Source organism: Nicotiana sylvestris, chromosome 8, assembly GCF_000393655.2.
Source record: "Nicotiana sylvestris chromosome 8, ASM39365v2, whole genome shotgun sequence".
Classification (NCBI taxonomy): domain Eukaryota; kingdom Viridiplantae; phylum Streptophyta; class Magnoliopsida; order Solanales; family Solanaceae; genus Nicotiana; species Nicotiana sylvestris.
In genome coordinates this window covers 187836132-187853444 of record NC_091064.1, presented here as the reverse complement: position 1 = coordinate 187853444, position 17313 = coordinate 187836132, and the positions used below count along the sequence as shown (strand labels likewise).

Here is a 17313-nt window from a genome sequence, read left to right as displayed (position 1 = left end):
ATGCATTCTGGGTTTAAGGTTAACTGTAGATATGGGAGTCCAGGAAGTCGTGGTCTTGGGAGATTCAAATCTTTTAGTACACCAGATTCAGGCAGAATGGGAGACTCGAGATTTAAAGCTCATATCGTACCAACAATGTTTGCATGATCTTTGTCAACGATTCAGATTAGTAGAGTTCAGGCATATTCCTAGAATTCATAATGAGGTTGTCGACACCTTGGCTACCTTGGCGTCAATGTTACACCATACGGATAAGGCTTATGTTGACCCTCTACATATTCAAGTTCGTGATCAGCATGCCTACTGTAATGTAGTTGAGGAGGAACTTGATGGCGAACCTTGGTTCCATGATATTCGAGAATACATCAAAATGGGGGTGTATCCAGTACAGGCCATGGGAGATCAAAAGAGAACAATTCGACGTTTGGCTAGTGGATTTTTCTTGAGCGGGGGAATTTTGTACAAAAGAACTCCAGATCTTGGACTGCTGAGGTGCATAGATGCTAAACAAGCCACTACTATCATGATTGAAGTGCATTCCAGAGTTTGCGGGCCGCATATGAGTGGGTATGTTTTGTCAAATAAATTTCTTGGAGCAGGGTATTATTGGCTCACCATGGAACGAGATTGCATCAGCTTTGTGCGCAAGTGTCATCAATGTCAGGTACACGGTGATTTGATTCATTCTCCGCCATCCGAGTTGCATACAATGTCCGTACCTTGGCCCTTTGTTGCTTGGGGCATGGATATCATCGGACCAATTGAGCCAGTGGAATCAAATGGGCAGAGGTTTATTCTGGTGGCCATCGATTATTTCACTATGTAGGTTGAAGCTATGACTTTCAAATCTATGACGAAGAAAGCAGTGGTCGATTTTGTTCATTCAAACCTAATTTGTCGGTTCGGAATCCCCAAGGTAATCATCACGGACAATGGTGCTAATCTTAGAAGCCATTTGAAGAAAGTGGTATGCCAATAGTTCAAGATTTTGCATCGAAATTCCACTCCGTATCGCCCCAAGGAAAATAGAGTTGTTGAGGCAGCCAACAAGAACATAAAGAAGACACTTCAAAAAATGGTGCAAGGCTCTAGGAAATGGCATGAAAAGTTTCCTTTTGCTTTGCTGGGTTAACGCATTACTATTCGCACTTCAGTAGGTGCAACTCCTTATTTGTTGGTATATGTTACTGAAGTAGTTATACCCGCGAAAGTTAAAATTTTGTCCCTTAGGATTGTTGCTGAAGCTGAAATTGATGGTGATGAGTGGGTCAAAACCCATTTGGAGCAGTTAAGTCTAATCGATGAGAAAAGACTGGCAGTAGTATGTCATGGTCAATTGTACTAGAAGAGGATGGCAAGAGCATACAACAAGAAGGTGTGTCCCTGGAAATTTGAAGTGGGTCAGCAATTGTTGAAACGCATCCTTCCACATCAGGCTAAAGCTAAAGGCAAGTTTGCCCCAAATTGGCAGGGGCCGTTCATTGTAATAAGAGTGTTGCCCAATGGTGCTTTGTATTTAACAGATATAGAAGGCAAATGTGTAAATATGGTTGTTAATTCTGATGCAGTCAAGAGATATTATGTATGATTTCTTTGGTTTGTGTTCAAATTGTGTGGTTTGTATTTGGCATGTTTTGAAGATTGGACTGACGAAGGTATTTTATTCTGCTATCTAAATACTTTTATCCTTTGTTACCCCATTTGAGCCTTATTTGGAATCAGAAGTAGAGTTTAGGAACATAAATAAAAGAAAAAAAAAAGAGGAAAGAAAGGAAAAAGAAAAATGAAAAAAAAGAAGAAGAAGAAGGTAAAGCAAAAGAAAAAAAAAGAAAAAGAAAGCAAGAGAAAAAGTAACAAAAACAAAGCAACTCTTATGTCTTAAACTACGTTCGACCTGATTTCTTTTAAGGATACGTAGGCAGCCTCACGGTTCGGTCTCGTCAAAACAAAAATCCAAAATTTCCCAGACATGAAGAAACTGGGGCAGAAGTTGTGGTTTTGCAAAAGATCTGATTCCAAAGGTTGTAATTTTAAACCCTGTTATTTTAAAATTGTTTTTAAGCCGACATGTCGCCTTTCCTTTCTAACCCCGTCCAAAAGCCCGCACCCCAGTCCAAAGCAAGACCTTCCGATCAATCTTTGAAATATGCTAAGTCAAGCAAGCTAGAGGTATGATTCACATCATGGGTAACACTTTTGTTCAGGAGCACAAGGAAAAATGAAAATGAGAGAGTCTTATTAGTAAAAACCTTCACAAGCACCGTAAGACGATGGAAAGCTGAGAGAAAACTAAAATGAGAGAGTTTCATTAGTGAAAACCTTCACAGGAACCGTAAAGCGATGGAAAGCTGAGAGAAAACTAAAATGAAAGAGTCTTATTGGTGAAAACCCTTGCGGGCACCGTAAGGCGACAATGAGTCGAGAGATGAACAAATGAGAGATGTTTGTTGGTGAAAATCCGTCAGGGCACTACAAGCCGAATGAGGCTCGTGACTTTGCAGAGAGACTGGATTATGGAAAATCCCGGTTTTTGAAGTATGAAGACAAGGCACAAAATGAAATATGATTAAGTGAACGGTATGGACTGATTAATCCAAAATTAATGCCATGATCATTTGAGCCAGCTACTTCACTCAGATAAGTGGTCAAGTGGTTTAGTGAATCTTGAGGAAATATAGAGGTTCAAATCGGAAGGACAAAAATGTAAAACAGCAGGATGAGTGTGAGACACTCGGATCATTCAGGGTTCTATTGGTTGAGGTTCAATCAGAAGTTCAAACAATTCTTTGCTAGTCCGAAAGCAGCCAATCGGAACAAAAAGCATAGCAGTGGAAAGGCCATCACCTTCAACGGGAATGCCGCAAACTAACTGCCATATTTTAAAACTGATAAGATTTTCTTTAATTAAAACAAGGGCAGGATTTCATTTGTTCTATGGGAATCTCCATGAGGAAAGCGTGCGCCAGATAGGTTCAACCGTAAGTTCTCAGGACCCTCCTGGATAATGGAATTTAATTTAAACTTCTTAGGACCCTCCTAGATAATGAGATTTAGATTCAAGTTTGTCAGGACCCTCCTGGATAATGGGATTTAGTTTCAAGTTTGTCAGGACCCTCCTGATTATTGGGATTTAGTTTCAAATTTGTCAGGACCCTCCTGGATAATGGGACGTAGTTTTAAGTTATCAGGACCCTCCTGGATAATGGGATTTAGGTTTAAGTTTTTAGGACCCTCATAGAAAATGAGATTTAGCGTAAGTTTTACCTTTGGGAAATAGAATTAGCTTTGAAGTTTTCACTCTTAAGATGAGATTTAATTTTAATTTTCAGGGCACTCCTAGATAATGAGATTTAGCTTTTAAATTCTTATAGCTCTTTTGGATAACAAGATTTGATTAACACTCACATATGTTCCCGGTACCAAATTGGGGTAGAAAAGTTTCTTTTGTTTTGTTTGTTTTGTCATAATATCAGGCGTCCACCTGGAGAACAAGGGAATTCATTTCAAGTTTAAGCATCAGACGCCCACCTGGAGAACAAGGGAATTTATTTCAAGCCTAAGCATCAGGCGCCCACCTGGAGAACAAGGGAATTCATTTCAAGTTTAAGTTAGCGGGAGCCCACCTGAAAAATAAGGGAATTTATTTCGAATTTTAAGTCAGCATCAGGCGCCCACCTGGAGAACAAGGGAATTCATTTCAAGTTTAAGTTGCAGGCACCCACCTGGAGAACAAGGGAATTTATTTCAAGTTTAAGTTGCAGGCGCCCACCTGGAGAACAGGGGAATTCATTTTAAGTTAAGTTGCAGGCGCCCACCTGGAGAACAAGGGAATCCATTCAAGTATTAGGTCAAGTAGCAGGCACCCACCTAGAGAACGAGGGAATACATATCAGAGTTAAGCCCAAGATGACAGCAGGAACCCGCTTGAAGAATGAGGTCAATTCAAGTTAGGGATAACAGAAGCTCGCCTCGAGAGTGCGAGTCAACAGTTCGAGATGTATGGCAGAACTGCAGAAGTTTCAAGATCAAGTTTGAAGACATATTGATAGGAATCTTGTAACTCATAGATCATAGATTTGCCTAGCTTCTTTTCATTGTTATTTTGGAGTAATAAGGAGTTCAGCAAGCAGTAGCAGCTTCTCAGTAGTCCCAGCTACAAAAACTTCCAAAACTACACTGACCTGATTCCTTTATAGCCAAGGATATGTAGGTAACCTCGGAAGCAAGGTTCGGTCAGACTTTTCAAAAATGCTTCCCATGGAGTATCCAAACGGGCAAAAATCACTCGTATTCGCTCACTTTATCTTTGCCCGAAAACTCTTCGTGTTTCCGAGCAAAGAGGGGCAGTTGTGAGCACGTGATTTTTTCCCAACCCAAAATACTCCTACAAAATCACAAAATAGATTTTTCTAGTTTATTTTAATTTTTATAGAATTGTTTAGGGATATTTGTTTAATTATATGCATTTTACGTGCATTTTTGCATACATTAAAAGTATAGAAAATACCCAAAAATTATATATTCGAGTTTCATGCATTGCATTCTTAGTTTGGTAGTTGCATTTTAGTTTAATTATTAATTAATCACGTCAACAGAGCAAAATCAAAAAGTATACATTGTTCCATTTATTGGTTTTAGTTTTAGTATTTTTCTTTCATTAGTTCTAAAATCAATTAATTATTTTAGTGTTAAAATTAGCTAATTAAGTCGATTTTATTATTAGGTCTTGTTTAAGGTTTAATTTAGGGTCAATTAAATTTATTAATCGTTGGTAATTAGTATTAATCAAATTTGAGTCAAATAAATAAGGAGAAGAGAAGGCTTGTTTGGATTCGTTTGGGCCAAATCGTGCTAGGCCCAAATTTCCCCCCAAAATCCGCCAAGTTCAGTTTCCCCATATTCGATCCGGCCCCAACCCTTACTCGAAACGGCACCGTTTTACTTAGTTTGAATCCCAACCGTTGATCATCCGTTGATCCAAATTATTTCGAAGTCAAGCCATAGATCTGCATCAAGTTCTTCTTTGTCTTTTCAATAGGTATGTTTCTTGTCTTCATTTTAGGTTTAATTTCTTTCGTCTTAGTACTATCCACGCTAGTTGTTGCTATTCCATCTTATTTATTTATTTCTCCATTATTTTTCTTAAATTTTGACATTATTTTGGGATTAATCTTTAGTTTAAATTGTTAGTCGTTAATTATTAGTCAATTTAGGTGTTTAAAAAAAATCGAATCAACGTTTTTAAAGACAGTAATCCAGCTAGGTCTTTGGGTTAATTATTGTTTGCCTTGTTTGTTTAATCATTATCCTCAGTGTTAGATATCGTTTAGTGTTCATTAATGCCTTGCTTAGTTTACTTTTCCATTGTCAGGGTTTATTGTGTGTCTAATTGGTTTTAAATTAGATTTTGAACCCAAATTAGTTTGTTTTCGTTCAGCAGTATGTTTTTACTATTGTGACATTAATTGGAAATTATGAGGGGTTAATTGAACAAAAGAAAAACTTAAGGGTGGTAATTGGAAGGGTGTGTAAATAGGAAATTCAGATAAGGCCATGTGAGAAGGTTCTAGAATATGGGCAGCTGGCCCTATTTGACTAGTACAAAATACTGAAACCAATTAGGGGCAGCCAACTGTCCGATTTTGTTGAAAGATGCTCTTTGTGGCATGGCATTTTTTATATCTATAAATAAAACTTTTCTTCACTCATTAGTATAGATTTCAGACCCTAAAAACACACCAAAAAGTTCTGCACTGTTTCATAGGGAACTGGTTTTTATTTCTTCTGATTATCTTTAGCAAGAATTTAGAAAAACTTTCTCTGGATTTCTGATTTTCTGATTCAAAATATGGATTGATATTGGGGCTGTTGTTAGTTGATATTGTTGTTCTTTCTACTGCTGGCCTTTCCTTGCTGCATTTCTTACTTCACTCTATTCTTTGATGTATCCAGGTACCTCTTGAACTTTGAGTGGCCATTGGAATGCAAGCATGTTCTTCTTTGTTTTCTCTTTGAAAGATATATTTGTAATATGAAATTCATGTTCAGATTTTAAGTTTTAATTTATCTTTATATGTGTTTCCTCAAATAGCTCCTTATATCTAGTGATAGATTATAGTTGAGTTTGAAATGTTTGATGTAATCGATGGCTAAAGCATGTTGTAAATTCAATAAGAGGATGAACATGAGATCTGACTTTGTGACTTGCTAGGATAACTGAAGGATGAAGTTGTTATTAATGTAGTATGTATGACCTGTTGTGTTTCAATTCTTTGCTATTAGATCTGTGTACTAAATCTGGTTTGACACATTAGAGAGTTGTCTTTTTGGTAAATAAATAATCTGTTTGATGTGTTTTTTCTTATCTTCTTTAGTTTCTGTACATGGATGAGTATTTGAGAGGCCTTCATTGTTTTGGAGTGTTGGGTAAAAGAGTGAATCTATGTGCCTGTTTGAAGGCTTATTGTCACTATTAGAATCCAAGATTTACAGGCTTTGAAGCATGTGAATTATAAGTGTCCTGGTACCTGTGATGATTTTCTTCTCTTTTACTGCCTGTGTCACCCTTTTCAATCCACATTGAGAGAACTTTTAGTAATGTGAGAATTTAAAGATCCACATGTGATGGGATATGTTGTTATGCTCTTAATTTGTTCCGTTGATCGCTACTATGTGAAATTTCCAAAGTCTACTACCTCTTTCAGAAATATCATTTAACATTCCCATGTGTTTAGTATTGTGATCTTAATTTATTTTGAAAAGTGAATGTTCATTGAGTTTTGGGAACACTGATAATTTTTTGTGTGCTTCTTTCGTGTAATTCATATTTGGACGAATTTTAATGGCCAAAGTGAACTTGGAATTCTGGTTGCAAGGCCTTATTAAAGGATAAAGGTTTTCAGGTTTTAGAATTAATAATATCTAAGTAGAAATTTAAGTTAACAAAGTCAAGTAGATTGTTTGGTTGTTCGGATACTCTCGTGAACTAAAGGACCAAAGTTAGTAAGCTTTTGAATTGGATTGAATGCATGGAAATCCTTAATCATGTGAGCAAATCTGATAATGACTCCAACCTTTCTTCTGCCATATCGCGCGACTTTCATGAATCACAAATGAATTTAGGAAAACAATTCTCAAATATCATAGTTTGCTTTAGGCACGCTATAATAAAATTATCATAGCTACGGGTACGATTCCCGTGACGTAGTTGTGATACATAATTTTCAAATTTGGGGGTACATTTGTGTGTCCTGACCACAACTTCTAATAATGTTAATAGAAATAAACACGTTGTAGATTGGGGGTACAATTCCCGTGACACAGTTCACAATGTATAACAAACAAATAAGTGTACGACAATCGTAACTTATTCCAGAATAATTCCATAGATAATTAAAAGCGGTCAAAGGTTAAAAATGCACAATAGGTATAAAATATGTAATTAATCAGATAATTAGGCCAATAATAATAGTTGAGCGACCGTGCTAAAACTACGGAACCCGGGAATGCCTAATACCTTCTCCCAAGTTAACAAAATTCCTTACCCGAGTTTTCGTGTTCGGCGGACTGTAAAACAGAGTCAAACTTTCTCGATTCGGAATTTTAAACTGGTGACTTGGGACACTATAAATTATCCCAAGTGGCGACTCTGAATTTGAATAAATAATCCCGTTTCGGTTATTGTCACTTAAATTGGAAAAACTCCCCTATGCCCTTTCCGGGTAGAAAAAAGATGTGTGACAAGGTTAGTTCAACTACATTGTTAAAACTTGTTAGTGTTATGCAGCGTGGTACTATCTTATCATCAAGTCTCATTTGTGTGAGAACCATGGGGTGGACAATGTTGATACCCAATTTTTCCCTCATATATTTTAAAATATGCATGCATACTTTCAAATATTGTGCATACAAATTACAAACATGCGCAAATATTTTTACAATTTTTTCTATAATTTTAAAAGGCCTTAGATCCATTTATTTCTGCATTTTTAATTACATAAATGTTCAAATTTATCCCTCATATTACTTTATGATGATTTAATCAACTAAATTCATCATTTATGCTCATATAAGTGATCGAATATTTTAATTGCATTTCCTACAACTACGTTTGCATTTTTTAAGACTTTAATTGCATATTTTACAATAATAGTCTATACATATGCATAACTACATTATCCATATAAAAAATAACTTTTTATATTTTTATAATATAAAGTAATTATTTTAAATCACCTTCATGCATGAAAATTATTTTTTCTCATTTGATTAGCTATTTTTAAACTATTTTATTTAGTAAAATGGATATTTAACAAATAGCCCCTAATTTATACCCAAAATCATACCCCCCCCCCCCAAAAAAAAACCTAAAGACTTCTATCCGACCCAGACCCTTTCTAATCCTGGCCATTGATTTCTGAGATCAACGACCCCCATTCCCTCTTTCCTTTTTTATTCTAAATAGCCCCCTAACGCTAGCCATTTGTTACACCCTGCTGCCCTTGAATCCCTCATCTCCTCTCTTCTGTCTGGGACTAACCCTAACCCTAGCGCCGTCACCTAAATCTACCCCAAATTCCTTCGATTCTTACCTATTCCATGAGATTCCCTGGTAATTTGAGGCCTCTACCGGCCTCTTACCTCTTCTGGTTGTTTGATTTTGTTGTTTTATGAAGGGATCTCGAAGAGATCCAACCCATATTTTGTTCAAAAACCGTTTAAGGGTCTACCTATGGTCATCTCTGTTTGTGAGTACTATTATCTTGTGTTTATAGCTCAAATCTTTGATTCAAAACTAGATTTCCTTTTATCTCTGTCACTTTCTCAAAACCCTTATCTCTTACACTTTGAATCTGTTCAGATCCTTGTAGATCTGAAACGTTTTCGAGTTTATACGCTATCTTTCTTCAAAAAAAAATTGTTCTCTTTATCATCGACTGATTTTAAAGTTCCTCCAAATTAGGGTTTTTGATTCTTTATTATTTGCTGTAGATTTGAAGTGATTTCGAGTTTTTATAGCATTTTTATTTAAGGACGTTTTTCTTTCCTTACTGTTAATCGATCCTAAATATTTCTCTAAAACTAGGGTTCCACTTCTTTTTATTTCTACAAAAACTTTTCTAAAAGTTTCTAAGTGTTTGAAGCTGGTTATCTTTACTCCTATGTTCTAGTCCTTCATTTGTTCATTTGTCTCACAGTCCGCTTTAATTCTTCTGTTTTTGTTTATCTCTGTCAATCAAAATAGATTGATTGATTTTAATTAGGGTTCGAATTATATTTTTCTGTTAAAATCAGTACTTCCCCGTGATTTTACCTGTTTTTCTCATTTATAAATTTTAATTGGTACTACTTACCTTATTTAGATTAATTAGTCTAATATATGGTCTTTAGACTTATTGCTTACCTTGTTTAAATTCAATCATGCTTGCTGACTGATTTCGTATGATATTCTCCATAATTTAAGTGATATTAATTGATTAGGTTAAGCCCTACTGACTGGTTAATTTATTTGCATAATTTATTTATGTGCCATTAATTTTCCTTGCCTTATTTGTTTACTCTGCTCAAAGCTATATAAGCCTCACTCTTTTTCTTTAACAAAAACACACATAGACATAAAAAAGCACAAAACGTTCTTGCTCTCTTCCTCTATCACAATCTTCTGTTCTTTACATTTGTCTAGCCGGCTGGAAGCCCAGGCTAGACCTTTGGACCATGTTTGCTTCATTCTTCTATTGCTATCTCTTAACTGGTACGCTTTCACCACTGCCATTCAATTAAACCTATGTGTTTCCCCATTCAGCATGTTTTACTGCTATTCAATTTAACTATGTGCCATGTTATTTGCATGTCTACTTTATCTCATTAGATCCTTGTGCTTCATGTCTATTATTCCTAATCAGCATGTTTACTACTATTCAATCAGACTACATGTTTTCTGCTATTCAATTTGACCTATGTGTTTACTGCAATAACATGTCTACTTCTGTTCAACCTATGTGTTTACTGCAATAGCATCACTACTTCTGTTCAACTTATGTGTTTACTGCAATAGCATGTCTACTTCTATTTGATTAAACCTATGTGTGTCCTACTTTCAACCTGTTTACTCCTGCTTTAGCTAGACCTATGTGCTTCTGCTTTCAGCAAGTCTGCATACTTGCTCATATCTAAATTAGACCTATGTCTGTTTACTTCTCCACTAGCATGTTCTTTCCATCTTTTTTTTAAATGTTCACCTCTCACAGACTCCTAACCAACATTGCTCCCAATCCCTGCTACCCCTTTGTATGTGACTGTCTGATTGATCTCAGCATGCCATGTCTTTGTTTAGTGTTTGCTCACCTAGTAACAGCTAATAAACTAAGTTGAAACTTTAAGTGATCTTGTTTGTATATATTGTTTGGATTGCTGGGACCTTTGTTTGAGTCACTAGAATTAAATGACCATATTTGCTGCTTACTTCCTGAGAATCCAAAACTATTTTCTTAAAAAACTATCTCTTGTTTTCAACTTCTACTCTTAGAATACCTAGGGTCCTGCCCCTCCAGTGTGAGCATTGCCTAGGAGTCCATGAGACTTCTCTAAACTTTGACACACTGGTGCTGGCTTTCCAAACATGCTCACAAAAGGGTTACTTTGAAAAGTTTTATGGTGTGAGCAATTCCCGGGGTCCCTGAGGCCCTTGGGAACTTTGACACACCAGGATACCATTGGGTACACTATGAGAGTATTGGCATGTTCATACTTGGTTGAAGCCTGACCTTTCAGGTTTACTATTTAAGCCTGTTCAGGCTTCCTATAGTTTTAGTAGTTTCACTTCTATAATTCATTATTTATGTTGGTTTGTAATAATAATTTCTTTGTAAACAGATATTGGGAAAATTAGTAAAACTGGGAGGGATCCTCATATATGTTTTTGTTGGGAAAAGGGTAAATGACATGCCTATAGATTGTCATGATGTTTGTTTGCCTATGTACATTCAGATACTATGCCTATGTATTTAAAATCGTCATGTATTCTAGATACCATGCCTATAGGGTTTAAAATTAATCATTCATTCTAGATACCATACCTATAGGGTTTAAAATCAATCCTGCATTACAGATATCATGCCAACAGGTATTGTAATATTTGTTTATTTAGACACTATGCTTGTAAGTTTAAAATCAATCTTTGTATGTCTATAAGGTTTTAAAAATCAATTTTTGCATTTAGATACCATGTCTATAAGGTTTTAAAACCAATTTCTACATTTAGATACCATGTCTATAAGTTCTAAACCAGTTTCTACGCCTAGACAGCATGCCTATAGGACCTAATAAACCAAATTGCCTGCTTAAAATTGTTTACTAGTTTATTGCACTTCTGATTAATGACTAGATACCATGTTCATAGAATATCTCTGATCCATGCCTAGGCAAGCCTGTATGGCGATTAAAATTTGGAAATTATAAACTGTGTTTTGTTTGCAAGCTGCCTAGATTTAGCTGGTCCTAAAATCAGTAGGCAACTGATTAAGTACCTCCTGCCTTGCTTTAATAAAACACTGCATATGTTCTGCTTTGTGCTCACCTAGATATCCTGCTCTAAGATTTTTTTAAGTATCTGAAATATTGTTGTTTGAGACGTGCAATTGCCTGCTTATTTGTGGAGGTAAATGTGAGTCTTTAACTGTTCCCTTTATCTGACAGTCCTATGTGTTTTGCTTGTCTCTTAGATTTTTCTCCTTTAAGCACTATAGGAAGGTCTAGATCTACCTTAATTAGAAGTCCTAAACACCTCCAGAACCATAAGTAAGGGACAGGTAATGCACGCATAGAGTACGTCTAATTAGAATCGCTTATATAACCACTAAGGGGAGGGTAATTGGGTAGTAAAGGATATGATGACCTATGCACTAATGCAATATGTAGCACCCCAACTTGGGGACGATTACCAAGGATTGCACAGAAGTGATCCTATAGGCTAAAAAACCTAGGACCCCCTTTACCCCTTGTTTTAAACAAAATGTTTATTTCTCTAAATTACTTTGTTTGCTTAAGCCTAATTCACCTAATTTGAGTTCGACCGGGACCCACCATTGTGGACTTCGAGGAGTGCCTAACACTTTCCCCCGAGGTTATTTTGAGCCCTTTCCCAATCTCTAGTAATGCAAACCGACTTTTATGAGTTACTTGCTTTAGGTGCCCTAACGCACCTTAAATCCGTTAGGTAGCGACTCTTAAAATTCCATATCCAATTCCCAAAAGGAAATGAGTTATTCTCAATAAATGTCAAAACCCAGACTCCACGAGGAAAAAGGGGGCGCGACGGCATGGCGACTCTGTTGGGGATATTTTAGGTTTTTACCGTAACGAACTTGTTTTGTGAATTAGTCTGAAACATGCCTTATTGATACAACCTTTCCCTTTCCCCTTTACTTGGATTTAATTGCTTATTTCTCAAGCATTTATGATTTCCTTTATTTCCTAAAACTAACTTGGCTCCTCGTTTTCTTTTTTTCAACTGTCTTTCAATTATTTAAATACCGCATTTATCATTTTTTAACATGCAAATACTTGACAACATGTTATTTATTATTGCATAAATCATGCTCAACATCATATTCCACTCGTGCGTAATTAATCCTATAGAAACGCTTAATGAGTGTTTGCGCTCTTCCTATATATATCACCCACTAAATGTGGAAAGATGTATTTGCGGTAAAACTAGTCGATCAACGGTGCAATCAACGATTCCGTGCCTTTCCCCCTCAAGTTGTCCGGTTGAGGGTCCCAGTCTAGACCTCTATAGCAACCTTACTCTGATTAATTGTACATGCATCATGGTCAAACCTAGTTGGGTTAATATGTTGTCCACATAATAACCCTTTAAGACAAGGCTTACCCAAAAAGTCCATTGGGTTTTTCATAATCCCAACGAACGCAACCACGATTGTGTGCATTAATTTTGGAGAAATAAGTGCCAATGTGCTAATAATTGTTGTATGAATAGACGAAACTGGAGGGGGAAAGGGTCTAACCATATTTTGTTTTGCAGAAAAATGAGGCACGAAATCCCCAGGTCCGTCAGGGTCGGTAACATACCATCACTATTGCTAGATTGGTGGAGAGATCTCCTCTCAAGTGACCAAAGTCATGTGAAAAGGGTCTTAGGAAATTTGCCTTCTTTGTTGGATCTTCATCCAGACAAAATGTTGATCGAGGTTGCCACCATATTCTGGGACAAAGAAAGGGTTGTGTTCTGCTTTAGAGACATAGAAATGACCTCTCTCTTGGAAGAAATAGGGGGATTTGCTGGGCTAACTTGGGATAGCCCTGGTTTATTGGCACCTGAAAACCGCACCACTAGGGGATTTCTAAAGATGATGGGGTTAAAGAAGAATGATGACTTGGAGTGCCTGAAAAATTCCTTCATACCCTTCGACTTCCTCTATGAATAATACGGTCATAGCAAGTCTTACCGTATTTTCGATGATGACTTCTCCATCACCTCCTTGGGTTGGATTCACCGCAGGGTCTTTGTGTTCATCGTGTGTTTCTTGGGCATGCTAGTGTTCCCGATCCAAGGGGACAAAATACACACCAGGCTAGCCATGGTGGCCAAAACTTTGATGGACGGGATCGAGGGAAAGACATATACCATTATCCCTATGATCATCGCAGATATGTACCAGGCCTTGGAACGCTGTCAAAAGGGGTTCTGATACTTCGAGGGTTGTAACTTGCAACTGTAGGTTTGGTTGTTAGAGCATCTCCAAAAAGGTCAATACCGTCAAGATTTTCCACGAAGGCCGTGGAATGATCACATAGCCTTCCATCATCCCAAGAAAATGACCTATATCCTAGACATGTTTGCTCAACCAAAGGATGTTGTAGGATGGGTGCAGTTTTTTAGCAATTTAACCGATGACTAGGTTCAATGGATGTTCGAGTGGTTCCCTACCGATGATTTCATCATCAGATCAGGGATGTTCCACACTTGGTATTGATTGGGCTAAGGGACATATACCCTTATTGCCCCTCAGGGTTATGAGACAGGCAAGTAGGAGGCAGGTCATACCACAAGTTGCTAAAATGAGTGACTTTATATTTGATTTTCAGGGTGACACCATCCCATATAAAAATGAAGCACAACACATGTGGAACTTGAAGATTATTGTGGAAAAGGATACCATCGAGCCAGATCGATATCATACTGGTCATGCGTACTTCTACCCCTCATGGTTGGATGATAACATATCAGGAATATTCGAGCCAAGGGTTGGTCCAGGAAATAGGGTCATAGACGAAGTTGCCGAAGCACAGGTGAAGTATAACAAATTGCGCAAATGAGTTCACGAGACTGAAGCCGAGCATATAGAGCAACATAAGGTCGCCATGGAAATGATCAATGAATGAAAAGAGATGGCTGTTAAATCCAGTGAAAGGCTAGAATATCTGGAGTACAGTCTTATGGAATTGGAAGGAAGAATGAGGAAGAGAGTCACCCATTGCCAGAATGCTGAGGGAAACGAAGGAGGACATTTGGCAAGGGCATTCTTACTTATAAATCTGTGCGAACAGGGGGACCTGATCGACAAGAGCTTCCATCCTGAAAAAGGTCCTTCTAGGACCAAGTAGATTAGGTTTACTTGCTCTTCAAATGTAATAAGGTCAAGTGCCATTAGTGACTTATCTTATTTAGTGTCGTTTTGGGTCGTCTATTTTTACATTAATGAAATGAGGCAATTATTGGCACTGAATTTCTCCAAATCTATTTGTCTCTAAGCCTACCTTGGGCACAACGAGGCTCCCAAATTAGGACGTGAATTTATATTGCCGCAATATGTGTTTAAATACTGCAATTTTTCAGAACCCTTACTGACTTATTTACCTTTTTATATTTTATTATTCTCATCCCCTAAGGTTGGTTCGCGCATACTAGCATCATCAGCATATCACACCAGATCTAGAGGTCTTCCACATCCTCCTCCTCCAAGTAATACGAAAAGTAGAGGAAAAGATAAGATGGATGACTTGAGTGGTATTCGAAAGGAAAATGCTGAGAATGCAAAAACTTCAGACGGTTGGAGCACTCCGGCACCAAATGACTTGGTTTTGCGGTTGGAATAAAAGATACTGGAGTTATAGGGAGAACTTAAGTAGGTACGCAACTTAGAAAACCTCTCCCTCACCCTGAACGTCCCCGACATCAACCAACAAATTACCAAAAATCCAGTACCTCCCCAAAATACGGCAAACCAACATCCACAAAATCCTCCTGCACCCCATTAATATGCAACTCCACCTCAAAATACCACTCTTTTACCAATACCAACTCCACCACAACACCATCATCAACCAATCCAGTATCCACAAGCCACTACCTATCACACTCCTCAGAACACACCACAATCCATTCCCGACCCTGAAAACTCAACCAACGACCACCACTATACCCAAGTCCTTGGAACTCACAAAAACAACCCTATATATGTGGAAATTGTACCTCACTCTACTCAACCAATCTCCTATACACCAGAATCCGCTGAGAAGGACCTGCTCATCAAGAACATGGCCGAGGAACTCAAGAAATTGACAAGTTGAGTTCAGAGTGTTGAGGGAGGTAAAGGGATAGAAGGTCTGAATTATGAGGATCTGTGCATACAACCAGATGTGGAACTGCCGGAGGGTTACAAACTTCCCAAGTTCGAAATGTTTGATGGAACGGGTGATCCCAAGGTTCATTTGAGAACTTACTGTGACAAGCTTGTGGGGGTAAGAAAAGATGAAAGGATCCGAATGAAGCTCTTCATGAGAAGTCTTACCGGAGATGCCCTGTCCTGGTACATAAGCCATAACCCTAAGAAATGGGCCAATTGGATGAGCATGGCATCAGAATTTATTGACCGATTCAGGTTCAATACGGAGAATGCACCGGATGTTTTCTACATCCATAATTTAAAGAAGAAGCCAACTGAGACTTTCCGCGAGTATGCTACTCGGTGGAGGTCAGAAGCAACCAAGGTCAGACCAGCATTAGAAGAAGAACAAATGAACAAGTTTTTTGTCAGGGCACAGTACCCATAACATTATGAAAGGCTAATGGTCATCAAGAATTACAAGTTCTCTGATATCATCAAACTCGGAGAAAGGATTGAAGAGGGTATCAAAAGATGGATAGTGACAAATTTCGAGGCATTGCAGGCCACAAACAAAGCATTACAATCAGGTTGCATATCAAAGAAGAGAGAAATGGGGGCAGTAATGCTAGCCCAAGGCCCAAAATCTCCGCTCACATACCAAACACCTTCACCCGCATACCAACCCTCATCTCTCATATATTCTCAACCCGCCACCGCCTATCATGATTATAACACCCAGTCAGCCTACTATCATTCTCCTCCAACTCGTCCAAATTACTAGAAACCCCGACCTAACTTTAATCGCAAACCACCCAGACAATACACCGCTATTCCTGAACCCATCGACCAACTGTACAAAAGGTTGAAGGCCACTAGTTATGTCACTCCTATTCCTGCTGTGGTAGTGGAGAACTCATCTCAATGGGTCAACCGAAACAAAACCTGTGCATATCATTCTGGTATGAAGGGGCACACCATTGATGAGTGCTGAACATTGAAAGATAAGATCCAAACATTGGTTGATAACAAGGTCATACAGGCAAAGGAAGCTATACCCAACGTCCGCAACAATCCTCTCCCAGATCATAGGGGTGACGGGGTACATGTGATAGAGACGGATGAAGAATAGGATCCTGAAGGGTCGATCGGGCTTATTCGGGAAGGCAATGATTTTAAACCCGCAGTCACACTCATTCCTATTGTGGTACAGATACAGTCGTCAGTCGAAGTTGAGGTAACTACATCATTTCCATTTGAGGTAGAGGTAGCTCTAACTGTAGCCACACCTATTCCATTTGAGCTATAAGTGGCCACACCTTTCACAGTGACAGTAGCAAACATACCTCCTTTCAATTCCAAGGTCATACCTTAGGATTACGTTGCCGAAGCTAGGCGAAAAGGAAAAGCAAAAATGGAAGAATTTGATGTTGCACAAGGAATGACCAGAACAGGAAGGATCTATATACCCGAACTTTTATGAGGATCGAGCAAGGAGGCTACTACTAAGCAACCTGCCATTGAAACTGGATTGGATGATCTTTGGAGGTAAGTACAAGTGAGGGAATACTCCGTTATCGATCACTTGAACAAAACCCCCCGCCCAGATATCCATCTTATCGCTATTGCAAAATTCAGAGGTGCACAAGAATGCTTTGATGAAGGTGTTGAATGAAGCTTATGTGCC

The 17313-nt window shown here is 38.0% G+C and overlaps 1 protein-coding gene across 1 annotated transcript; it reads left to right on the top strand.

Moving 5' to 3' along the window:
- Positions 1-235: 235 nt before the first annotated feature.
- Positions 236-14337, top strand: LOC138876143 (uncharacterized). The gene is made up of 3 exons (XM_070155042.1): positions 236-544; positions 827-967; positions 14107-14337. Exons 1-3 carry the CDS (start codon positions 236-238, stop codon positions 14335-14337), a joined length of 681 nt encoding a protein of 226 aa, XP_070011143.1.
- Positions 14338-17313: the final 2976 nt, after the last annotated feature.

Bases quoted from the DNA above. Each gene is read 5' to 3' on its own strand.
- LOC138876143 (XM_070155042.1), top strand. From the start codon at position 236: ATGTTACACCATACGGATAAGGCTTATGTTGACCCTCTACATATTCAA. The intron at 545-826 runs GTTTGCGGGCCG...TTCACTATGTAG, and splicing joins TGATTGAAGTGCATTCCAGA to GTTGAAGCTATGACTTTCAA. The intron at 968-14,106 runs GTATGCCAATAG...TTTGATTTTCAG, and splicing joins GAAGCCATTTGAAGAAAGTG to GGTGACACCATCCCATATAA.